Source organism: Heptranchias perlo, chromosome 4, assembly GCF_035084215.1.
Source record: "Heptranchias perlo isolate sHepPer1 chromosome 4, sHepPer1.hap1, whole genome shotgun sequence".
In the NCBI taxonomy this organism is placed as follows: Eukaryota; Metazoa; Chordata; class Chondrichthyes; order Hexanchiformes; family Hexanchidae; genus Heptranchias; species Heptranchias perlo.
In genome coordinates, this window is record NC_090328.1 from 97,050,610 (window position 1) to 97,077,400 (window position 26,791).

The 26,791-nt window shown below is 42.1% G+C and overlaps 1 protein-coding gene and 1 long non-coding RNA gene across 2 annotated transcripts in view; one reads left to right on the plus strand and one right to left on the minus strand.

The window, feature by feature from the left end:
- Nucleotides 1–24,419, minus strand: part of fbxo10 (F-box protein 10) — a 66,456-nt gene extending 42,037 nt beyond the window's left edge. Inside the window, exons 1-2 of the mRNA XM_067983356.1 lie at nucleotides 24,207–24,419; nucleotides 17,673–18,263 (exon numbers count right to left, since the gene is read on the minus strand). Of these exons, the coding sequence (XP_067839457.1) occupies nucleotides 17,673–18,257 (585 nt within the window). The 5' untranslated portion in view covers nucleotides 18,258–18,263; nucleotides 24,207–24,419. The remainder of the gene's footprint in view (nucleotides 1–17,672; nucleotides 18,264–24,206) is intronic.
- The window catches only part of LOC137321130 (uncharacterized), a 42,509-nt gene that overhangs the window by 9,044 nt on the left and 6,674 nt on the right, over nucleotides 1–26,791 (plus strand). The window lies entirely within an intron of this gene.

The window sequence follows — 26,791 nt, forward strand, 5'->3', positions numbered from 1 at the left end:
ACTCTCAAACTCAATGTGAAATTCTAAGTCTGAAACTAGAGTCTTAAACGTAAATAAAGCCAATTACACAGGTATGAGGGGTGAGTTGGCTAAGGTAGATTGGGAAATTAGATTAAAAGGTATGATGGTAGATGAGCAATGCCAAACATTTAAAGAAATATTTCAATATTCTCAACAAATATCATAGTAGGTACAGCAGAGGAGGCCGCCATTCAGGCCATCACGCCTGTGCCGGCTCTGTGAAAGAGATATCCAATTAGTCCCATTCCCATGCTGTACCCCATAGCCCTGTAAATTGTTTCCTTTCAAGTATTTATCTAATTCCCTTTTGAAAATTACTATTGAATCTGCTTTCACTACCCTTTCAGGCAGCGCATTCTAACTCGTTGTGTAAAAAAATGTTTCCTCATGTCGCCTCTGACTCTTTTACCGATCACCTTAATTCTGTGTCCTCTGGTTATAAACCCTTCTGCCGCCGGAAAGAGTTTCTCCTTACTTACTCTATCCAAACCGTTCATGATCTTGAACACCTCTATTAAATCTCCCCTTAACCTTCTCTGTTCTAAGGAGAAAATCCCCAGATTCTCCATTCTCTCCACATAACCGAAGTCCCTCATCCCTGGTTAATCTCTTCTGCACCTTCTATAAGGTCTTGGACATCCTTCCTAAAGTGTGGTGCCCAGAATTGAACACAATACTCAAGGTGAGGCTTAACCAGTGTTTTATAAAGGTTTAGCATAACTCCCTTGCTTTTGTATTCTATGCCCCTATTAATAATGCCCAGGATCTCATATGCTATTTTAATAGCCTTCTCAACTTGTCCTGCCACTTTCAAAGATTTGTGTTTGCGTACCCCCAGGTCTCCCTGTTCCTGCGCTCCCTTTAAAATTGTACCATTTAGTTTATATTGCCTCACCTCATACTTCCTACCAAAATGCATCACTTCACACTTCTCTACATTAAATTTCATCTATCATGTGTCTGCCCATTTCACCAGTCTGTCTATGTCGTCCTGAAGTCTGTTACTATCCTCCACACTGTTTACTACATTTCTGAGTTTCGTGTCATCTGCAAACTTTGAAGTTATACCCTCTATACTCAGGTCCAGGTCATTAATATATATCAAAAAGAGCAGTGGTCCTAATACTGACCCCTGGGGAACACCACTGTATATTTCCCTCCAGTCCAAAAAACAACCGTTCACCACTACTCTCTTTCTGTCCCTTAGCCAATTTTGTATCCACGCTGCCACTGTCCCTTTAAGCCCATGGGTTTTAATTTGCTAATGTCTATTACATGGTATTTTATCACATGCCTGTTGAAAGTCCATATGCACAACATCAACTGCACTACCCTCAGCAGCCCTCTCCGTTACTTCATCAAAGAACTCAATTAAGTTAGGCAAACACAATTTTCCCTTAACAAATCCGTGCTGACTTTCATTTATTAGCTCATACTTTTCCAAGTGCCAATTAATTTTGTCCCGGATTACTGTCTCTAAGAGTTTCCCCACCACTTGCTGACTGGCTTGTAATTGCGGGGTTTATCTCGCTCCCCTTTTTTGAACAGGGGTCTAACATTTGAAAACCTCCAGTCCTTCGGCATCATCCCCATATCGAAGGATTGGAAGATTGTGGCCAGAACCAATGCAATTTCCACCCTTACTTCTCTCAGTAAATTAGGATACATCCCATCTGGACCAGGTGACTTTTCTACTTTGAGTACTGACAATCTTTTAAGTACCTCCTCTTCATTTTTATCCTATCCAGTATCACTACTACCACCTCCTTTACTGCTACAATGGCAGCATCATCTTCTCTAGTGAAGATGGATGCGAAGTATTCATTTAGTACCTCAGCCATGCCCTCTGCCTCCACAAGAAGATCTCTTTTTTTTTCTGCTTTTCAATTATATCCCTCTAGAAATGAACCCCAGTGCTTGGTTGCCTTTTTTATGGCTTTATTAACCTGCATCACTACTTTTAGTGATTTGTGTATCTGCACCCCTGGATCCCTTTGCTCCTCTACCCCATTTAGACTCTTATTATCCAAGGAGTATGTGGCCGCCTCATTATTTCTACCAAAATGCATCGCCTCACACTTATCCATATTGAAATTCATTTGCCAATTACACACCCATTCTGCAAGTTTATTAATGTCCTCTTGCATTTTGACGCATTCTTCCTTTGTATTAACTACACCTCCCAATTTGGTGTCGTCCGCAAATTTTGAAATTGCGCTTCCAATTCCCAAATCCAAATCATTAATGTAAATTGTGAACAGTGGTCCCAGCACCGATCCCTGTGGAACACCACTTCCCATCTTTTGCCAGTCTGAGCAGCTACCCTTAACCTCTACTGTTTTCTGTTTTGTAGCAGTTTGCTATCCATTCTGCTACCTGTCACCTGATTCCACATGCTCTGACCTTATTCATGAGTCTACAATGTGGTACCTTATCGAAGGCCTTTTGAAAATCCAAATAGATTACATCTACTACATTCCCCTTGTCTACCCTTTCTGTTACTTCTTCAAAGAATTCAATAAGGTTGGTCAAGCATGACTTTCCTTCTGAAATCTGTGCTGACTACTTTTTATTATATTTTCATTTTCTAGATGTTTTTCTGTTGCATCTTTGAGTAAAGATTCCAGGATCTTTCCTATCACTGAAGTTAAGCTAAGTAGACCTGTTCTATCCCTCTTTTTAAATGTAGGAATCACATTAGTTGTCTGCCAGTCCTCTGGCACTCTTCCCTTTTCTAATGAATTTTTATATATATGTAATAGTGCTTCTGCTACCTCTTCCCTGACTTCTTTTAATATGATCAGATGCAATCTATCCGGATCAGGAATTTTAGCCTCTCTAAGTTTGATTAGTTTATCAATTCCCACCTTGTTAATCTCCCTGATAAATACTGAGGCAAAGTAACCGTTCGATATGTCTGCCATTTTGCTGTCATTACCTGTGAGCTTATCTTATGCATTTCTTAGTGGTCCTATCCCTATCCTGATTTTTCTTATAGTATTTATGTGTCTGTAGAATACTTTACTATTTCTTTTTCTATTCCTTGATAATTTAATTTCATAGTTCCTCATACTTTGAGGAGAAAGTAAAATTAGAGTTTAAAAAATAAAGATACGACAGAGAGGCAAAGAATAGAAATAGTGGAATAGGGAATGTTGAGCAGAATTAAAATATTACATTTCTGAATTTTTAATATTTTATTTTAAGTTCTTATTTTAATAGTAATGGGGTAATATTACAGTAATAAAACTATTCCTGATATTTGAGAAGGTTTAGTGTTTTATTCAGTGTCAGAGTGTGTGGGCTGAAGCAGTCAGCCCAAGAGTTAAATAAAAATGACTGGTACTCTCTCTCACCTAGATGAACACAGAGAATGAAACTGGGGTTGATAATTCAAGTAGCCTCACAATCCTCATCAGAACTGTCAACACCAGGCTCTTCCCTGCACAATTCCCAAGTGTAGCTGAAACTCACCACCTCGATAGAAAGAAAAATGGCATAGAACATGAAGTTAATTAATTCTCTGTAACACAGTCAGAAAATATTCATAGCAGATTAGGACCTGAAGAACTGAGGTGTTGAAAATTACCATGGGATGGAACAGAGGAGATAGAAACAGACTGTTTCCAGTGTTAAGCGGGTCTAGAATGAGAGAACATAGGTATAAGATTAAATGCAAGAGATTTAGGACTAGGATCAGGAGAAACCTTTTTACAAAGATGGTTGTGCAATTGTGGAATGTACTACTGGAATTAATGATTGAAGCAGAGACAATGTCAACATTTAAGAATAGGTTAGAAAAGTGATGAAGAAAAAAGGAACACAGGGAACAGGAAATGCACATGGCATCGGGACTACTGCTCGTGTGGAGGATAAACACCAATACGGACTGGTGGGGCCAAATGGCCTGTTGTTGCATTGTAATTTGCATGTAATTCTACATAATTTCTCTGACTTAGGTTAAAAAAAACACCTAACCTGTAAGAATTGAAAAAAGTTGTCAACTTCGAGGTGTCATTCCTGTCGTAAAGGAGAACTGAAATACTCCATTTCCAATGCACCGAGAAAGACATTTAGAACTAGATGCTGCCACCTACAAATCCCACTTCACCCCAAAGTAATTTTCCAATTTTCAAATAACAGCAAAAGTAAGGACAGGTAGAAGGTTTTTTTTCCTTCTCCCCATGGACACAGTTGGAATTTTGTTTTCAGTGGCACTGAGCTTCAAATGATAAAGTAATAATTTATTAATAGAACAAGCTAATCCTGATTGTTTTATTTACTTTTAAAACAACTATATTATCATCCGGTTTATATAATCACAGGAACATAAATAATAAATGGCAACTGTCTACATCAGCTGAGACTAGTTCCAATAGAACTGTTCCAGTATTGCAAGTTCCCATGTGCTCAATAAGATAGTTCAGACCAATTTACATTAAAATATATTTATTTCCACCTTGGCAGATGTTAAAACACCTCTGTAGCTTAGTGTTGTTCTTTATTTTCTTTCTGAACCATCAAAATCTTAACATTTCATAGCAATCCCAATAGTGACACAAAAAACCCATAAACCACTTGTCCTAACCCACTCCTCCTGGTAAGTCCATGAGTGATATAAATGCTGTCATCTACAAAAGTAATGGTTGACATGAGAGCTCACTCCTGGAAAACATCACTTTTTTTTACTTGTATATTAGGATGTGTAATAACATGGTGCAGCTCGAGTGACAAGTGTATAACAAGAGCAGAAGTCTTGTGAAATGAAGCCCGGTGGTTTCTGAGGGCTCCGAAAGTCTTGGAAAAACGATACTAGCTACCAACAGGCAACAGATCTCCCATAGCTTTAAGTCTGCCTCAGCAACACTGGTTCTTCAAATGATCATTAACTCTGGTTTTAAACTTCTACATGCAAGGGACAGGCTTCCAGGTGAGGAACCTATCTGCAATAAAGTTTCATAGATAGGAGAAGCAAAGGCCGATTTTCAGGACAGTGCACAGACCCAGAGGGAAGAGGACATGTCGGAGTTAGCGCCTGGGGCAGAAAGTTCCCAGACCATACTGGGCCATCAAAGGCTGCTGACTAACATTATTTGAAAACTTAAAGGGAAGCAGTCATTTAAAACTACAGTAGAGATCATTTTCTGACTTTACACTCCCACTTGGAATCTTGTACGTCAACAGCACTTAATAGAAATTCAGGCATATGCTGTGCATGACTTTCCAACCACTTAAAGTGGTGGATATAAACTTTGTAGGACACTGAAATTATCAAATGGTGACATGTATGGTCATTGTGGATTCAGCTGAACCTTTACCCATCTTGATCAACAATGGCCACATCCATTTGAGATGAAATAATGTAAAAAAAACAAAAGCTGTCAACTGTATGTAAATCAACTTAATACATGGTATAAGTGTTACAATATTGGGCCAGATTTTGCTGTCAAAATAACAGTGAGGCTAATGGCACTCGCCATTATTTATACACAAATGATACAGCAACTTCAAAAAATTAAAAAACGTGCAAAAACAAGTCTAACTAATGGCAGATGTCATTAGATGCCCTGCCACAGCAAATTACGGCCCATTATCACACTACTGTAGAAAATAACCTTCAGCCTGCACCTGTCACATAATGCTGCATATCCTCGGGTTAAATATCATAATTAGGTGTAACGATACCTTTTGCTAGCTTTGCCAGCCTTGCAAAACTTCTCATCGTGCCTAGTGTATAATGAATGAAAGAAAGAGTTGTATTTTTACAGTGCTTTTCACAACCTCAGGACATCCCAAAACGCTTTACAGCCAATGAAATACGTTTTGAAGTGTAGACGCTGTTGTAATGAAGGGAAACGAGTAGAATTATGAGTCCGTGTTCCCAGCCACTAGGTGCAGATATTAGACATTCAGGTGTGAATTGCCCACAGTTTTTTGACCATTCATTATGGGCACTGCATGCCTGAGTTTTCGATATGTACTCCTGGTAAGGCTGTTATCAACAAAGCGTGGTGGGAAAATGTTTCAGGAAGTGCATACTATATGCAAATTGTTTAATATGTTATATAGATATCTATGTATAAAATATTAAATTCCTTGAGTTGGTAACAATGTCATACCCCAGTCCATTGAAATCAATGGCTGATGTCAGAACCTGCCTTTGTTACTTCCTCCAGCGTTGGTGCTGCAACCTCTTTAAAACAAAATGGCAGACAATTTCCATTGAGAAATAAAAATTCCATGGGAAAAGTGATGTATTCGTGGCTAACTAAAGAAGTTAAAGATAGTATTAAATTTAAAAAAAGGCCCATAATGTTGCGAAGAAGAATAATAAGCCTGAGGATTGGGAGAGTTTTAGAAACCAGCAACGGATAACCAAAAAAATTGATAAAAAGGGAGAACACAGACTATGAAAGTAAACTAGCAAGAAATATAAAAATGGATTGTAAAAGCTTCTACAAGTATGTAAAAAGGAAGTAGCAAAAGTAAGCGTTGGTCCCTTAGAGGCTGAGACAGGAGAAATTATAATGGGTAATAAGGAAATGGCAGAGACGTTAAACAAATATTTTGTATCTGTCTTCACAGTAAAAGACACAAAAAAAATCAGAAATAGTGAGGAAGCAAAGGGCTAATGAGAGTGAGGAATTTAAAGTAATTAATATTAGTAGAGAAAAAGTACTTGAGAAACTAATGGGATTAAAAGCAGATAAATTCCCTGGACCTGGTGGCTACAGAGATAGTGGATGCATTGGTTACGATCTTCCAAAATTCCCTAGATTCTAGAATGGTCCCAGCGGATTGGAAGGTAGTAAATATAACCCCACTGTTCAAGGGTGGAGAGAGAAAACAGGGAACTATAGACCAGTTAGCCTGACATCAGTCTTCGGGAAAATGCTGGAATCCATTATTGAGGAAGTGGTAACAGGGCACTTAGAAAATCATAATATGATTAGGCAGAGTCAACATGGTTGTATGAAAGGGAAATCGTGTTTAACAAATTGAATAGAGTTTTTTGAGGATATAACTAGCAGGGTAGATAAAGGGGAACTAGTGGATGTAGCATATTTGGATTTTCAAAAGGCATTCGATAAAGGTGCCACATAAAGGTTGTTACTCAAGATAAGGGCTCATGGGGTTGGGGGTAATATATTAGCCAAGCTGTTCCAGTACAGCCAAAACACTGGCATCTACCCGACAATGTGGAAAATTCCCCAGGTACGTACTGTCCACAAAAAGCAGGACAAATCCAATCCGGCCAATTATTGCCCCAACAGTCTACTCTCAATCATCAGCAGATTGTAAGGAATCTTACAACACCAGGTTATAGTCCAACAAATTTGTTGGACTATAACCTGGTGTTGTAAGATTCCTTACATTTGTCCACCCCAGTCCATCACCGGCATCTCCACATCATCAGCAAATTGATGGAAGGTGTCGTCGACAGTGCTATCAAGCAGCACTTACTCACCAATAACCTGCTCACTGATGCTCAGTTTGGGTTGCGCCAGGATCACTCGGCTCCAGACCTCATTACAGCCTTGGTCCAAACATGGACAAAAGAGCTGAATTCCAGAGGCGAGGTGAGTGATTGCCCTTGACATCAAGGCAGCATTTGACCAAGTGTGGCACCAAGGAGCCCTAGTAAAATTGAAAACAATTTTACAACACCAAGTTATAGTCCAGCAATTTTATTTTAAATTCACAAGCTTTCGGAGACTTCCTCCTGAGGTGATCTCATTGAAACAAACAGGATTCTGAGGGGTCTTGACAGGGTAGATGCTGAGAGCTTGTTTCCCTTGGCTGGAGAGTCTAGAACTAGGGGGCATAGTCTCAGGATTAGGGGTCGGCCATTAAGACTGAGAGGAGGAGGAATTTCTTCACTCAAGGGGTTGTGAATCTTTGGAATTCTCTACCACAGAGGGCTTTGGATGTTGAGTCATTTAGTATATTCAAGGCTGAGATAGATAGATTTTTGGACTCTAGGGGAATCAAGGGATATGGGGTTCAGGCAGGAAAATGGAGTTGAGGTCCCAGATCAGCCATGATCTTATTGAATGGCGCAGCAGGCTCAAGGGGCCGGATGACCTACTCCTATTTCTTATGTTCTTAACCTGCGTCGCTGCTTTTAGTGATTTGTGTATCTGTACCCCCAGATCCCTCTGCTCCTCTACCCAATTTAGACTCTTCTTATCCAAGTAGTATGTGGTCCCCCTATTCCTCCTACCAAAATGTAATACCTCACACTTATCTATATTGAAATTCATTTGCCAATTACACATCCATTCTGCAAGTTTATTAATGTCTTCCAGTATTTTGTCAGTCCTCCTTGCTATTAACTATACCCCCCAATTTGGTAAATATTGAAATTGTACTTCCGATTCCCGAGTCCAAATCATTCATGTAAATGGTGAACAACAATGGTCCCAACACTGATCTTTGTGGAACACCACTTCCCACCTTTTGACAGTCTGAATAACTATCTTTAACCCCTACTCTCTGTTTTCTGTTTTGTAGCCAGCTTGCTATCCATTCTGCTACTTGTCCCAATTCCACATGCTCTGACTTTAGGCATAAGTCTACTATGCGATGCCTCATCGAAGGCCTTTTGAAAATCCAAATATATTACATCTACTACATCACCCTTGTCTACCCTTTCTGTTACTTCTTCAAAGAATTCAATAAGGTTGGTCAAGCATGACCGTCCCTTTTGAAATCCATGCTGACTATTCTTTATTATATTTTCGGTTTCTAGGTGTTTTTCTATTACATCTTTGAGAAGGATTCAATTATCTTTCCTACCACCTATGTTAAGCTAATTGGTCTATAGTTCCCTGGACTTGTTCTACCTCCCGTTTTAAATATAGGAATCACATTAGCTGTTCGCCAGTCCTCTGGCACTATTCCCTTTTCTAATGATTTTTTATATATATGTAATAGTGCCTCTACCATCTCTTCCCCTAACTTATTTTAATATGCATGGAGACAATCCCTCCGGACCAGGGGTTTTATCCTCTCTAAGTTTGATTAGTTTATCAATTATCTCCCCCTTTCTATCTTAAATGTCTTTATATCTTTTTTGATTTCTTCATCTAATGTCATGCCCACCATGTTAGTCTCCCTGGTAAATAATGAGGCAAAGTAATTATTTAATATTTCCGCCATTTCAGTCATTATCTGTGAGTTTATCATGTGCATCCCTTATTGGCCCTATCCCTATCCTGATTTTTCTTTTGTTATTTATGTGTCTGTAGAATACTTTACTATGTAAAGTGGATGTATTTTGCCTCATGCGATAAGTTTGGTTGAGTTCTAAGTTTCTCTGCTTAGAACACAGCATTAAGAACTGCAGGTCCAATTCCCCTACTCGGCTCACTTCCCGACGTGAGTCATGCTGAGTGGAGCGATGCTGAGGAGAGGCTGAGAAGGGAGGGAAGATCAGACAGGGAAATCCAGCCAAGGTGGTACCTTGCACCTCTTACCCAACTGGAGGGGTATTGGTGGATGTGGGAGCTGGTCACCCACCCACTCTCCCAATAGCAAGACGCGAGCGATGTTTACGGGAAACAAAAGAAGCATAAATTCACACGAATAAAAAGTAATGACTCCCATCACATAGCAATGCACCACTTTAATTCAATATCCTCAGGAGCTAAAGGGGCACTTGATAATTATCTTCAGATCGTTTAGCAGTGTTCATTGTAGAATTAGGCATGTGATTGCTTCAAATGTGAAATTCTATCTTTTCAATGTTTATTGTAAGTACCTGTAATTACAGCTTTGCAGTAGAATGCCTCCTACTCATCACAGCGCACTGAATATTAACGATTTCTCAGTAAATTTGGTTCAATAAAAATAAGGGAGGTTGTCCACTCTGCATTAGTCAAGCCCTAAAGGGGCTTAATTTTCTCAGGCAGTGTGCTGGTTAGTGTTTTCCCCAGTACCATTGGAGTTCACAGCACAGAAGGCGGCCATTCGGTCCATCTTGTTAGATCAATCAAAAACTAGTCCCACTGCCCTTCTCTTCCCCCCATAGCCCTATATGATCCCCTTGTTCAACTATTTATATTCTCTTCTCTTAAAAGATGCAATGGTCTCTGCCTCAACCACTCCCTGTGGCAAAGCATTCCATGCTCCAACAACCCTCAGTATAAAGAAATTCCTCCAAACTTCTCTCATCACTCATAGTGATTACTTTAACTTGAAGACTCCTCTTCCCTGACTCCCCAGAGGAAATAGTCTTTCCCTACTCAACTCATAAAAACCTTTCATAATGCCTGCCCCCTCCCCCCACTCCTCCAACTCTGGTCTACTCCTTGGCCCCCTTCACCAGCAGCTGCTCTTTCAGACAGTATACTCCTCCCCAAATCCCTCACCACCTTCTATTAAATCTGCTCCAGTGAAAATAGTCCCAGTATCTCAAATCTCTCCTCATAGCTATAGCTTCTCATTGCAAGTAAAGGGGAAGGATTTTGGACCTTTCAATATGGACTTTTAATACTCGTTTTTAAGGAGGACTAAAAGAATGGACTTGAAACTCTGGATATGGACCTTTTTAATGTCTGCACTTAAAGCAAGGCCAAGTAAGGCCTATGGAGTGGGAACTGTCAGGACAATGCTTGCCTGGAAACTGTGAGATGGATAAAGGAATGGACTTGGTAAAAGAGCATGATGGATTAAAGTATGAACAGCAAACGGAGGATAACTCGGGTTCAGTCAATCACAATCGACACAAAATTACAGGCAGGCTGGCTTGGGATTGATAGCCTACCAAGGAATGGATCATTTGAATCGAAACACCAATGAAGCAGAGTACTATGGGAACTTGTTAAACTTGACCAAGTTTGAAAGGTATCATGGATATTATTCTCGTTTCAAACTGCCTGTGAGAAAGAAAGATTTGCTGTACTTTCGAAGGACATTGGCTGCTAGCAATGGAAGATAAACAGAGCATAACAAAGACAGCTGTCTGCCTGAAGCCGTGAGAAGGAGAGGGGAAAAATACTGGCAGGATGTTCTGGCCAGTAACACAGGCATTAAAAACAGCCATTTTACAATGATTTTTAGGAAACTCAAAAGAAGCAGACAGTCAAAGGAGAAGTTGTCAACAGCAAATTTAACCCCTAATATCCCAGAACAGACAAACTGATCATTCTGAGATTTGAGTTGCATTCTCCAGAATAAGGTTGTATGGCATCTTTATCTGGAAAACTGTTGTCTTAATGTCAATAAAATGATTTAAAAAGGGTTTCAGTCTTGGTTGATTCTTACCTTTTGTACTCTAAAAAGAGTTAAAAAAAAATAACCTTATCGGGTAGTGGCCTTTTCCAGAGCTTAATCTCCCTGGTATTTGTAGCTGTGCCTTCAGCTGCCTAGGCCCCACACTCTGGAATTCCTTCCCTAAACCTCTCTGCCTCTCCACCCCCCTTTAAGACCATTCTTAAAACCCATCTCTTTGACCAAGCTTTTGGTTACCTCTCCTAATACCTCCTTTGGCTCCGCATCCATTTTAAAAAAATTAAATCTGTGAAGTGCTTTGGGACGTTTTTCTACATTAAATTTGCCATATAAATACAAGTTGTTGCTTTAATTGGTAGTTGTATCACCCTGGTGAATTTACACTGTACGCACTCTTATGGCTTTAATGTCCTTTCGATAATAGGGGCCCAAAATCCCACACAGTACTCCTAAACATTGTTTTGCATAAATTTATCATCCCTGCTTTTGTTACCTCCAAACTCGACTATTCCAATGCTCTCCTGGCCAGCCTTATATCTTCCACCCTTCATAAACTTAAGCTCATCCAAAACTCTGCTGCCCGTATCCTAACTTGCACCAAGTCCCGTTCACCTATCACACCTGTGCTCACTAATCTACATAGTTTCCCGGTCCACCAACGCCTCAATTCTAAAATTCTCAACCTATTGTTCAAATCCCTCAGTGACCTCACCCCTCTCTCTCTGAAACCTCCTCCAACCCTCCGAGAACTCTGCATTCCTCCAACTCTGGCCTCTTGCGCATCCCCCACTTCCTTTGCCCCACTATTGGTGACCGTGCCTTCAGCCATCCAGGCCCTAGGCTCTGGAATCCCCTCCCAAAACCTCTCCGCCTCTTCCACCCCCTTTAAGATGCTCCTTAAAACTTACCTCTTTGACCAAGCTTTTGGTCACCTGTCAATGTCTCCTTCTCTGGCTTGGTATCAATTTTTGTCTGATACTGCTTCTGTGAAGCTCCTTGGGACGTTTTACTACATTAAAGCAGTTATATAAATGCAAGTTGTTATCATTATCTCTTTGCTCTTGTACTCAATGCCCCTATTTATAAAACCCAAAATGCTACTGGGGGCTTTTTAAAAATGGCTTTACCTATCTCCACTGGCACTTTCCAGGGAATTCTGGATTTCCACCCCTAGGTCTACCTTCCTCCATTCCCTTCAGTGCCTTTCCACAGAGCCTCTACTCCTTTTTCCTGAGGTTCCTCCCAAAGTGCATTTCTTTACACTTCTCTGCCAGCCCATCCCGCTAACCTACGTCTTCCTCACTGTTTGCCAAACCCCTACTTTATGACCTAGCATAAAAGGTTTTATGCACAATTTTAAAGCAGTCATTAACCCTGTCACTTCCATCTAGTCAAGAACTCTTTAAAAACCTCAAAGTAGGTAATTCTTGCATTTTAATTTGTGCATAAAAGCAAGGAATTTTACAAAAAGGCATAAGTCAGTGAGCTGCAAGAGAAAATGTGCCCTCCCGCTCTCCCCAATGTGACTCACCATAGTTTAGTTATCTTCATCCTCATCTTTTCTATATCAACCAACCATTCCCTCCTGCCCATTAACACTTTGTTATAAACAAAGTCCTAATTTTTTTTGCCACCTTCCTTCAAAACTGATCTCTCCCTTTTACTTTATTTTCAACACCTATTCTCTTACCAACACAGCTTTCTTCCACCTTTGCTCCAACCTGTCTTCTACAACTATGAAAAGCCTGAACCGTGCATTTACTATCTCAGCATTCAATTTCTCAAGCACTGCCCTTGCAAGCGCCACAGGTTACAACTCCTACTGAATACCACAACCTGTGCCCTCACCCACGCAAAGTCCCACACTCCCATCATGCTCCGTTGTGTCCCCAACGAATTGGTTTTAAGATTCCTGGTTGTCACTTCCAAAGCTTCATGACTTTGCCGCATGCAACTTCAGCAGCGCCTCTCAGTCAAACACCTGCACACAGCCCTCCGTTCGTCCAGCACTGGTCTGTCTACTTCTCGCTCCCCTATCCACTCCACTGGCAGCTGCTCTTTCAGCCATTATGCTTCTCCCTAAATCCCTCCAACTCCGTCTCTGCTTTTAAATGGAGCATGGCCACAGACTGGCTATCAGTGGAACGCAATTGGCCAGAGTTTGTTAATATAATGATCTTCTGCTTCGTTGGCTTTTAATATCAGGAAGAAATTTCAGTTTTATCCTTTTGAACATTTTACCTGTGATTGTTCGGGAGATTAAACAAGTTGGGGAACGTCTATAATAGTGTCAATTAGACATGGGCTATTTTAGATAGTTGCCTCGATGGGCCAAAAGCTTCTTTTAATTCCATGCTTTATGTTTCTACAATGTATTCCAAACTTCGCAAGATCACGGTGTTCATTTCCCTTGCGTATACGCTCCTTTCTCCATGCTCCAAAACTCAATAGGTAAATAGATTTTCCTCAAACTATTATTCATGCTAAGCTTGTCCACAGTGAGAAAGGTCCTGTGAGGCCATATCGACACCTTTTCAAATTATGTTTGAATATTTCTTGACTATATAATGATGTAAATTATCTGAATAAAATTTGAAAAGATACTGATCTAGCCTCACTGCAACTCAATTGGTCTTTGACATCTGACGGTTCATAATCTAGTAAACTGATATGAATTATTAATCAAAATTAGGTTATTAATTCATGACTTGTCCTGCAAATAGTCTTGTTGGATATCAGCAATATGGGCATTGTCAACTAAAGCAAATAAATAATAACGCGTAGGGCTATTTTTACACAGTGCACCAAGGAATCAAGTATAAGTCATAGGATTGAAGGATAAAACCTGTCCATTGGGCCATCATATATTTTTTACATTAGGGAGTCCAGCATGTGAGTGCAAAAGACAAGGCTGAAGCGTTTGCAACCATCTTCAGCCAGAAGTGCCGAGTGGATGATCCATCTCGGCCTCCTCCCGATATCCACACCATCACAGAAGCTAGTCTTCAGCCAATTCGGTTCACTCCACGTGATATCAACAAACGGTTGAGTGCACTGGATACAGTAAAGGCTATGGGCCCCGACAACGTCCCGGCTGTAGTGCTGAAGACTTGTGCTCCAGAACTAGCTGCGCCTCTAGCCAAGCTGTTCCAGTACAGCTACAACACTGGCATCTACCCGACAATGCAGAAAATTGCCCAGGTATGTCCTGTCCACAAAAAGCAGGACAAATCCAATCCGGCCAATTACCACCCCATCAGTCTACTCTCAATCAGCAGCAAAGTGATGGAAGGTGTCATCGACAGTGCTATCAAGCAGCACTTACTCACCAATAACCTGCTCACCCATGCTCAGTTTGGGTTCCGCCAGGACCACTCAGCACCAGACCTCATTACAGCCTTGGTCCAAACATGGACAAAAGAGCTGAATTCCAGAGGTGAGGTGAGAGTGACTGCCCTTCACATCAAGGCAGCATTTGACTGAGTGTGGCACCAAGGAGCCTCAGTAAAATTGAAGTCAGTGGGAATCAGGGGAAAACTCTCCAGTGGCTGGAGTCATACCTAGCACAAAGGAAGATGGTAGTGGTTGTTGGAGGCCAATCATCTCAGCCCCAGGACATTGCTGCAGGAGTTCCTCAGGGCAGTGTTCTCGGCCCAACAATCTTCAGCTGCTTCATCAATGACCTTCCCTCCATCATAAGGTCAGAAATGGGGATGTTCACTGATGATTGCACAGTGTTCAGTTCCATTCGCAACCCCTCAAATAATGAAGCAATCCATGCCTGCATGCAGCAAGACCTGGACAACGTCCAGGCTTGGACTGAAAAGTGGTAAGTAACATTCGTGCCAGACAAGTGACAGGCAATGACCACCTCCCCTTGACATTCAACGGTATTACCATCGCCAAATCCCCCACCATCAACATCCTGGGGGTCACCATTGACCAGAAACTTAACTGGACCAGCCATATAAATACTGTGGCTACAAGAGCAGGTCAGAGGCTGGGTATTCTGCGGTGAGTGACTCACCTCCTGACTCCCCAAAGCCTTTCCACCATCTACAAGGCACAAGTCAGGAGTCTGATGGAATACTCTCCACTTGCCTGGATGAGTGCAGCTCCAACAACACAAGCAGCTCGACACCATCCAGGACAAAGCAGCCCACTTGATTGGCACTCCATCCACCACCCTAAACATTCACTCCCTTCACCACTGGTGCACAGTGGCTGCAGTGTGTACCATCCACAGGATGCAATGCAGCAACTCGCCAAGGCTTCTTCGACAGCACCTCCCAAACCTGCGACCTCTACCACCTAGAAGGACAAGAGCAACAGGCACATGGGAACACCACCACCTGCACGTTCCCCTCCAAGTCACACACCATCCCGACTTGGAAATATATCGCCGTTCCTTCATCGTCGCTGGGTCAAAATCCTGGAACTCCCTTCCTAACAGCACTGTGGAAGAACCGTCACCACACGGACTGCAGCGGTTCAAGAAGGCGGCTCACCACCACCTTCTCAAGGGCAATTAGGGATGGGCAATAAATGCTGGCCTCGCCAGCGACGCCCACATCCCATGAATGAATTTTAAAAATTGAGGAACAGGAGTAAGCCATTCAGCTCCTCGAGCCTGTTCCGCCATTCAATTAGATCATGGCTAATCTGTACCTCAACTCAATTTACCTTCTTTTTCTCCACATCCCTTGATACAGGTACCCAACAGAAATCTATCAATCTCAGTCTTGAAAATGACAGTTGAGAAAAATGTAAATTGCATCCTCAATATATGTAAATGACTGAAGGGCAAATCCTGATCAGTTCACATCACAGGTGTGTTGGACAATCTCGCACTAAAAAAAGTGAAACTAAACTTTAACCAAATGCTGAAATTCAACTAAACGTTAGTCCCCTCCCACCTAGAATAGTGTCAAACTGCCAGCTTAAGTTATATCGACACCTTGTTGAAATAGTGAGCCTGATGAATACAAGTTACCAACCTGGCTGGATGCAACGTATAAAAGGTCTAAAAGTTGTGCTGGCTTTCTTATGTTATTGGTTTTCAGGAGGTGAAGCACGTGAAGACCTTTAAAAATTTCAGCCCACTTCTTTATTAGTTGCCAAGAGGTTTAGCACAAAATCTGCCAAATGTAGACATCCACTGTGGGCCAACGTGACTAACCCCACCCCACCCCCAACTTCCCCCAGATTTAAACTGCATCATTACCTGGCAGGGAGGAAAGAGCTTCCAATACCTGGCAGCTTTAAATCATTATAGTAACCTGAACCACGCAAAGCTCTTTGTTGCAGGAAATTGGATGTGGTTCAGCAAAAAAAAGGACAAAGCCATATGGATTGAGCATGTAGTTAATGAATCTATAAACCACCAGCTTCTAGAAAGGTCAGACAACCAGAGCCTTTGTAGCATAAACTCAACCTTCCTTTTATGCAGCTGAAGGATGATTACTCGCCATTCCTAAAAGCCGCCCTATAAATAAAATACCTCTCTCCGAGAAATTTTCTTGGGACTGGGGTGTACATTAGATCAAACTCCGGTCTTTTGCCCTTCAAACCTGATTTAAAATCCACCCCAGACTGAGAGGACACACATCTCTGCTGCTGGTTGTAAGGATCCTGCATAAAATGAGTTTGTGCAGCCTCACTCCAACTCCTACTGGAAACGGGCCAACAGCACAAGACTGACATTAAACTGGCAATCTGACTCAGGGGCTACAGGATGGCTGGTATAGGAGATAGAAAGCAGTAAGTGGTGCTAGTCGGTGATTGAGACTGCCCGACGCTCACACTGGGGAGCCTAAAACAGAAAGCATCCATTCCCCAGCACTAATGTCTCTCACTTGGATGAGCATAAAATTCACACAAAGCAAAAACACATTTTGTTTGTACATTCTGTAAAATGATTAAGGTTTTCAATTGGCCAATGCAATGGAATGGATTGTACTGGCAATGTAAACTGTAGAATTTGAGTATAACATCTCATGCCATAACATAGTTAACCTCGGGACATGCATACTGATTAATGAGGTGAGAGATCGCCTCTTTAGGAAAATACCTGCTTTTAATCCATGATAAGAATACAGACACACCAAATATATGAGTAATTTGAGACATGACATATGGTAAATGTAGCATGCTTGGGAGGAATAGGTGACTTTGGACCAATGGTTCCCAAAGCTCTCGACCTCTGGGTTTTCCTTGCCTCATGTCTGGGTCTGTTGTAGACTAATTGATAGAGATTGATTACTATGATCAAATTGATTACTATGATCAAATTTGCCTACCATCCTGGTAGTTGCATCATGCAACTACCAGGATGGTAGGCAAATTTGATGAATCATGGTCATTTTTCATCTCGCAATTCCTATGTTCCTACTAGATATTCTGAAATGGATGCTCACCTTGTACACAACAGGTGTGAACCACGTGGGCATGAGGACCAGATTGCATAGCCGTGCTGTTGGACAGTGTTGGTCGAAACTAATGAGGAGTGCCACATCCCCGAGCTTTCCATGTCCAATTATCTCCACGGGGACCTTTAAAACCACCTCATTCTGTTCTTCATATACTCCAGGGGAAACAACAATCTTATCATACACATTAGCAACTGCTAAGGCACTCCTGAGGTTTACATGTTCACTTGTTGGGCCGACGAATATAGTTTTTCTATCCTTCTTCCGCCTAAATAAATACAAACAGTTTGAGGATTCCAGGTCCTGGGCATTTTTGGTCCAGATTTTTGAAGCTAAATGGTGTTGTTTAAAAGCCTCCCGCCAGGAGTGGGGCTCAACATCAGGTTGATTAGGCCAGTTTGGGTGTTTGCACTCAATGCATCCAAGACACAGCTGCCTCCATCGGGTATTATCCAGGCTGATAATCAGTTCATACCAGGCCCTGCACACCACACAGCAGCGACCCAGGTCAGGGAGAGGCAAATATGCAAGGATCAGGCGCCACAACTCCAGTGGGAGACCACTGATCTCCATAGTCACCTATGAATTAAAGAGAGATCATTAGACAAACTTATAAAAACAAAGAAAGAACTTGCCTTGGTATAGTGCCGCTCATGTCCTCAGGATATCGCTAATATCAATGAATTACTTTGAAGAGCAGTCACTCTTAGTAAGAAGCCAATTTGTGCACAAACAGCAATAAGATGAATGACCAATTGATATGTTTTACTGATGTTGGTTGAGGGATAAATATTGCCAAGGACACTGGGAGAAATCCCATGCTCTTTTTCAAACAGCACCACAGAATACTAAACAGGGAGACAAAGCCTCGTCTCACCTGAAAGACAGCATCTGTGACAATGCAGCACTCCTTCAGCAATGTAGTGAAGTGTCATCCTAGATTATGTGCTGAAGTCCTAGAATAGGACTTGAACTCACAACTTTCTGACTCAGAGGTGAGAATATTGCCACTGCGCCAAGGCTAACACTGTCAGTAATGGGTTAATTACCTTTTGTAAGAAAAATCTTTGAATGGTGAATTTTGCCTGTTTTCATCCTCTTATACTGCTTTCAGCATGTGTCTCTTACTGTGCCTTGTTCCTTAAGATATCAAATGTGAATTTCATCTGAATCAGTCACCAGAATGTCAGAGGAATTGCAGTAGTTGATCAAAATCTTGTTTTTAACTACTTAAATCCATTTCAAGTTGGCTATCGGATGAATAGTATCACAATTCAGAAACATCTACAATACAAATATATGGATATGCAAGTAGGACACCAGATACAATTCACACATTCTCAATACCATTAAATGGTCTGTTAAGATTCATTTGATACTATGGCATTAGCTTGTTTAACTCACAGGAAACCCCTTTGATTTACAGGATGTCGTCATTTACGTTACAAATTTACATTAGTGAGAAAATCCGACGTAAGGTCAGAGAACCTCCTTTGATCTCTTGATCAGCAGCCACTGTGAAAAAGAACTCACCTATTCTGTCCAGCTCATTTCTAACTCATTGATCAAAGCTGTGTCACAAAGCAATTAAGTAGGAGGAATAAACAAGTAGCTCAGTCTACAGTGCAACAGTAGCTATTTTCATAAAAGCCTTTTAGGAGTGCACTTACATCGTACAACTGTAGCAGTGAACCACTTCGCACCAGAAAGAACTTGCATTTATATAGTGCCTTTCACAACCTCAGCAGAAATTAGATAAATGGCCAGTTAATCTGTTTTTGATGGTGCTACTATTAACTGTGATGTGGAGATGCCGGTGATGGACTGGGGTTGACAATTGTAAACAATTTTACAACACCAAGTTATAGTCCAGCAATTTTATTTTAAATTCACAAGCTTTCGGAGATTTTCTCCTTCCTCAGGTAAATGTTTCAAGATCTCCTTGAAGCCTACGCATTTATACATATTGAATAATACATGGTGTTTACAGACTGCCCCTGCAACTGCCCGTTGCCAAGGCAATCACCGTGTTCAGACAGAGAGGTGTCATCTGCAGAACCCCCGAATACACATTCAACAAAAAAACAAACAGGGAAAATAAACAGAGAAAAAAAAAACACAGAGAGAGGCAGAAACATCCGGAAGGCAGAGAGAGCCAGCAAATGACCCATTATATTAAAAACAGATAACATTTGTTCGCTGGTGGGGTAACGTGTAGCGTGACATGAACCCAAGATCCCGGTTGAGGCCGTCCTCATGGGTGCGGAACTTGGCTATCAATTTCTGCTCGACGATTTTGCGTTGTCGTGTGTCTCGGCCTTCGAGACACACGACAACGCAAAATCGTCGAGCAGAAATTGATAGCCAAGTTCCGCACCCATGAGGACGGCCTCAACCGGGATCTTGGGTTCATGTCACGCTACACGTTACCCCACCAGCGAACAAATGTTATCTGTTTTTAATATAATGGGTCATTTGCTGGCTCTCTCTGCCTTCCGGATGTTTCTGCCTCTCTCTGTGTTTTTTTTTTCTCTGTTTATTTTCCCTGTTTGTTTTTTTGTTGAATGTGTATTCGGGGGTTCTGCAGATGACACCTCTCTGTCTGAACACGGTGATTGCCTTGGCAACGGGCAGTTGCAGGGGCAGTCTGTAAACACCATGTATTATTCAATATGTATAAATGCGTAGGCTTCAAGGAGATCTTGAAACATTTACCTGAGGAAGGAGAAAATCTCCGAAAGCTTGTGAATTTAAAATAAAATTGCTGGACTATAACTTGGTGTTGTAAAATTGTTTACAACTATTAACTGTGCACTATCCCTCCTCATCCTTCTCGACCGGTCTGCAGCCTTTGACACGGCTGACCACACCATCCTTCTCCAATGTCTCTCCCTCCTTTGTCCAGCTGAGTGGGACTGCTCTCGCCTGGTTCTATTTTTATCTATCCAGTCGTAGCCAGAGTATCTCCTGCAATGGTTTTTCTTCCCACTCCGTTACCTCTGGAGTTCCCCAAGGATCTATCCTTGGCCCCCTTCTATTTCTCATCTACATGCTGCCCCTCAGTGACAGCATCCGAAAACACGTCACATTCCACACGTACGCTGACGACATCCAGCTCTACCTAACCACCACCTCTCTCAACTCCTCCAATGCCTCTGGTTTGTCACGCTGCTTATCCAACATCCAGTATTAAATGAGCAGAAATTTCCTCCAATTAAATATTGGGAAGATTGAAGCCACTAACTTCGGCCCCCACCATAAAATCCATTTCCATTCCCATCCCTGGCCACTCTCTGAGGCTAAACCAGACTGTTCGCAACCATGGCATCCTATTTGACCCTGGACTGAGCTTCCGACTCCATATCCTCTCCATTACCAAGACCGTCTACTTCCACCTTTGTAATAGCACCCTCCAAACTCAACTATTCCAAAGCTCTCCTGGCTGGCCTCATATCTTCCATCCTCAATAAACTTCAGCTCATCCAAAACTCTGTTGCCTGTATCCTAACTCATACCAAGTCCCGTCCACCCATAACCCCTGTGCTCACTGATCTACATTAGTTGCTGGACTGGGAGTCACACACATTTAAAATTGTCATCCTTGTGTTCAAATCCCTCCAGGGCCTCGCCCCTATCTCTGTAACCTCTTCCAGCCCAACAACGCTCCGAGGACACTGCGTTCTTCCAAATCTGTCCTCTTGTGAAATCCCAATTTCTTTCACCCCACCACTGGCAGCCTTGCCTTCAGCTGTCTGGGCCCTAAATTCTGGAATTCCCTCCCTAAATGTCTCTGCCTCTCTATCCTCCTTTAAGATGCTCTTTAAAACCTCCCTGTTTGACCAAGCTTTTGGTCACCTGTCCTAATATCTTATGATGTGGCTAGGTGTCAAATTTTGTCTGATAATGCTCCTGTGAGGCACCCTGGGACAATTTACTACATTAAAGGCACTACATAAATGCAAGCTGTTGTTGTCTCAGTTGAGGGAGGAAGGAGAACTCCATGCTCTTCCAGCCTTCCACTCAAGTTTCAAAAACAATAAACTTCCAGGTTTACTGCCTTGGTGATCTTTGCAAATAGTCTTGCAAGATCCTTCACGGGACAGCAATACTCTTTTAATAGGTCCCAACAGACATATAAAAGGCCAAACTGTTCTTATTCTAGAGTATTCAGCAGTGACTGAACCAAACTGGTTAAAGTTAGCTTGAATTATTCATCTGGAATTGCATTCATTCCCATCACAGAATTTCTGATTTACTATATCCTGGAAATATATGCTTTTGGAAGAACATGAGTGTGCAGGGATGTTACAGAATCCTAAAAGCTGCAAAGAAACTGACCATCAACAACATACTTGCATTTATTTAGCCCCTTGTGTAGCAAAACATTTTATAGGACTTCAGACACAATTACTAACGACTGTTGTTATGTAGCCAAACATGACACCCATTCTGCACTAGCAACATCCCACATATTTCTCTGGTGTTAATGGTTGAGAAAGGAATGTAATCAGGACACCAGGCAGACTTCCTGCTCTTCTTCAAATGATGCTAGGGGACGTTTATTGTCCACCTGGACCAATGGAGCAGGAACCCAAGACTTTGGTTTAGCATTGGACAGATCGAATACAGGAACTCCTCCCTTAATGCTCAAAGGCAGGAGAGAGTTTAAAGTGGATAAGGTGCTAGATTTATTCCTTATTGAAAGAAGAATGAACTTGAATTTATACAGCACCCAATTACATCTCTCAGGACATCCCAAAACACTTGACATAAAATGAATTACTCTGAAGTGTAGTTAATTCTACTATTAAATGTCAATTTTTGTTTTTAAAGAGTGAATGCTGAGGACATTATTGAGAAGATTAGTGTGAAGGAGTGAATGAGCTCACTTGATAACAAGATGTTACTGAGGTAGTCACAAACCATGCAATGATTCAACATCAGCTACATATGTTAATTCAGATTTCTAACACCTCCAGGCCCAATGGGACATTCTTAACGAGACATATTAACCCTTCTAAGACAACACAGCCAATAATCTAATGACTGTTTTATTAAACAAAAACGAAAATAGAACAAAAAATAGTTAGAAGCACAAAAGGACGTTAATGCAAGGAGAATTTTTGGCTAAGACTTCCATAAATGCACAGCAAGGCGCCACACTGAGCCATTCAAACAGGAGGGTCCCGGATTGGATTGCTGGTTTTTACATATAATTTTACAGCACAGAAACAGGTCATCTGGCCCAACAGATCTATGCCGGTGTTTGTGCCCCACATGAGCGTCCTCCCACCTTATTTCATCTCAGGCTATCAACAAATCCTTCTATTCCTTTCTCCATCAAGCACTTAGCTAGTTTCCCCTTAAATGCATCTATGCTAATCACCTCAACTACTCCATGTGGTTATTCAAAGGCATTTACCAATATCATCTTTTTCAAGGGCCTCAATCACCATTCAGCATAAATTTTAACCTAACATTTGGCAATGCTGCTAAAAGGTTGTTTTATGCAGATGTTGAGGACTGCGGGGGTCATGAAATTGACTGCAGCTTTATTTTATAATGTTCAACTTTATTTTTGTAAACAATTTTACAACACCAAGTTATAGTCCAGCAATTTTATTTTAAATTCACAAGCTTTCGGAGACTTCCTCCTTCCTCAGGTAAATGTTAAAACTTTATTTTGGCAGTTTGTTGTTGGTGAGGGTGAGACAGGGAATAAGACACAGATGAGGCATGAGTCAGATGTCCAACTCATCTGATGGCTTTCAATAGCACCTCAGATAACTGCTCTATCTCAGTTCTTCAGATTCCGCCGCATCTTAATTCACAGTTTGTGCCAAGTTAGCTCATCGCAGCTAGTACAACTCCAGGATGAAGTGTGAGATTTATCCCTTTAATGGCTTGAAAGAGAAGAACTCGCATTTTTACACCACTTAATCACATCTCTCAGGACATCCCAAGACGCTTCAAGTGCAATGAATTACTCTGAAGTGCAGCCACTGTTACTATTACTGTCAATCTTTTAGCTTTAAGGAGTTCATGAACTCCGCCTGTTCAGGAGTTGTTATTATTGAGATGACTTAAAAGGGGTTTAAAAGCTTCCATGTTATAGAGGTCCCACTGGGTCCCCTCGTCAAATTGCCGAGCACAGTGTCCAGATATCGGGGTGCTGTTCCCAATTGTTTAAGAGTGGGGAAATTGGAAACAAGACGATTTAGAAAGGATGAATCCAACACCTCTTTTTCTCCCTGAAAAGAAAATTGTTTGTTCGCACTTTAAAAAGATAAAAGGAGGTACTTGTCATGCCTACAGACATGAAGGGTGTAATGTAAGAAAATACATGGGGCATTGGTACTTTCCCACCTTTTGCTTTAATTGTAGAAGATTTAAATATATTTAGACTGATTTGTATCGCTGCAGAATATCTGAGGGCATGGCCCCGGGGAGTACGGCTAACTGCAGAGAGCACCAGCAGCCCCGGGGGGGAAAGTGTACCGACTGTACCGGGCTGCAACTCACCTTTTGTTTCTTCAGTGAGGCCGACACATGGCGCCCGCAGCTCGAGTCCGCGGACTCTCACTCTCCGCTCGGCCGCGATGCGGCGTCGGGGGCCCGGCCACAGCAACCGCGAGCCGTCTCCTGCCGCTCCATCGGGTCCCGAAAGAAGCTAAGCGGCGGTCTGACCCACGCCCCTCCCTCCTCCTCCTCCTCCTCCTCCGCCGCCGCCGCCCGGCCGGCTGTCTGTCTCTACCCGACTGCCGCAACCAGCCGCCACCAGGCATCCCTCGCCGGAGCTCGGGCATGACATCACTTAGCAACCGCACGGTCGTTAGGGAGATGTGCTGCAAGGTTCTCAAAGGCAAAGAAGTCCACGGCGCAAACTATCCCACAAATATATATTTATCGCAGGAAGGAAGACTATATCGTCACAAAATGCAACTCACTGAATGATTTTACCAACAAAAGAAATCCATTCAATGGCATTTAAAATATTTTTCACCAATCCCCCTAGACCCTACTAGCAGGAGGGCACAGATTTAAGATAATTGGCGAAGGAAGTGGGGTTGGGGAAATGAGGAGAAATTTCTTTACCCAGCGAGTTATTGTGATCGGGAAAGCACCGCCTGAAAGGGTGGTGGTGGAAGAAGATTCAACAGTAACTTTAAAAAGGGAATTGGATATATACTTAAAAAGGAAAAATTTGCAGGGCTATGGGAAAAAAGCTGGGGAGTGGGACTAATCGGATAACTCTTTCAAAGAACACAGTATGATTCAATGTCTTTCAGTTTTACAAGCTGCCATAAGTCTACACTAGAAATATGATTATTCTTAAATGTGAAGCCCCCAGCCCTGTGGTTCACCTTCACTTTTACTTCCTCCAGTATAAGAAGGAAGAATTGCATTGGCATACCACTTTTCCCATCCTCATGCGCATCACAGCCAATGAAGTACCTTTTGAAGAGCAGTCCCTGCTTTTTCTAGGCAAACGAAGCAGCCAATTTGCGCACAGCAATGTCCCACAAACAGCAATGAGATAAATGATCAGTTAATCTGTTTTTGGTGGTGTTGGTTCAGGGATAAAATCTGGCTCAGACACCAGAAGAACTCCCCTTGCTCTTCTTCATATAGTGCCATGGGATCTTTTACAGCCACCCAAGAGGGAATCTCTGGAGTGGGACTTGAAGCCACGACCTTCTGACTCAGCAGGAATAGCACCACCACTGAGCCAAGCCTTGCCGTTAAGGGTCAAATAGGCACTGCTGAACCTGGAAGCCCTATTTTAGATGGTATAGTGGCGCGGAGAGCGGCGGGGTTGGGGGGGGGGCGTCGGTGGGACTAGTTTACATTGAGTGCTGCCAATTATTGTTCAAACACCCTCTTTGGAGGGTGTAATTAATAACATACCATTTAACCCATCCAAACTTAATTACTTCCCGGGTTACCCCAGCATCTGCCAGGCAAGGACTAAGATTCAACATATGTCTTGCAGTGTGCACTGATATTAGGAGGGGAGGCAGTTTGCTGCTCTTGGACAGTACAGAATGTTCAGATGCAACTGCAGCTGCAGCAGCCCTCTTTAAGGCATAAACACAGAGGTCCTGTTTCTAGGCTGGCAATTCTTGTGGTGCAATTTCACATGGTTTGTGGAGATAAATGGTGGAATCTGGAATAAAAACAGAACAAATGTAGATGCACAACAGTTTATTTAGCATCCAATAGAAAAAGGTAGGTCCATGTTTCAGGTAAGAACCTACATCAAGACAGGCCAGGAGCCAACTTAACCAAAATGATTAAATGAATGAAGCTGTAGCATCCAACACAGAAAAGGCCCGTTTCCATAGGCACATTATTGGTTTCAACAACTTTAGACTGAGCTCAGGAGCAAGCAGCTTTCACACATGGGAAAGAGCCAGGCTGTAGGTCTTTAAGCAAATGAGAGAAACTTCCCATTGAACCAACTTAGGGGATATTCAGCCTGCGGGTTTTCCCAGTTGGGTTTATGGTGCTCTATCGTGGTCCGGTAAGTGTTATGTGATTCGTGGAAAAAAGTTATTTCCCACGTTTGAATTATTGTTTTCTACTTCAATTCACACTTTGAACTGAAATTATCTCTCTTTCCATGCTACAAATAGAGGATAGTCCACAGAGACGAATTATGTGAAGCATGAAGGGTTTCCCCATGAGTGAGATAAATTTTGTACATCACAGTTCACCATAGAACATTCTGCTTATCCAACACACCTATAACTAATGTATAAAGAAAAGTTACATTCCAATGCTCTCCTGGCCAGCCTCCCTTCCTCAACTCTCTGTAAACTTCAGATCATCCAAAACTCTGTTGCCCTTATAAGTCCTGCTCATGTATCACTCCTGTCTTCACTGGCTCCCAGTCCGCCAATGCCTCCAATTTAAAATTCTCACCCTTGTATTTAAATTACTTAATGGTCTCACCTCTCCCTAACCTCCTTCAGTTGTACAAACCCTCCTGAACTCTCCATTATTCTGACTATGGCCTCCTGTGTAACCCCCCTCCCTTCACCCAGCCATTGGCGGCTGTGACTTCAGTCATCTAAACCCTATGCTCTGGAATTCCTTCCCTAAAC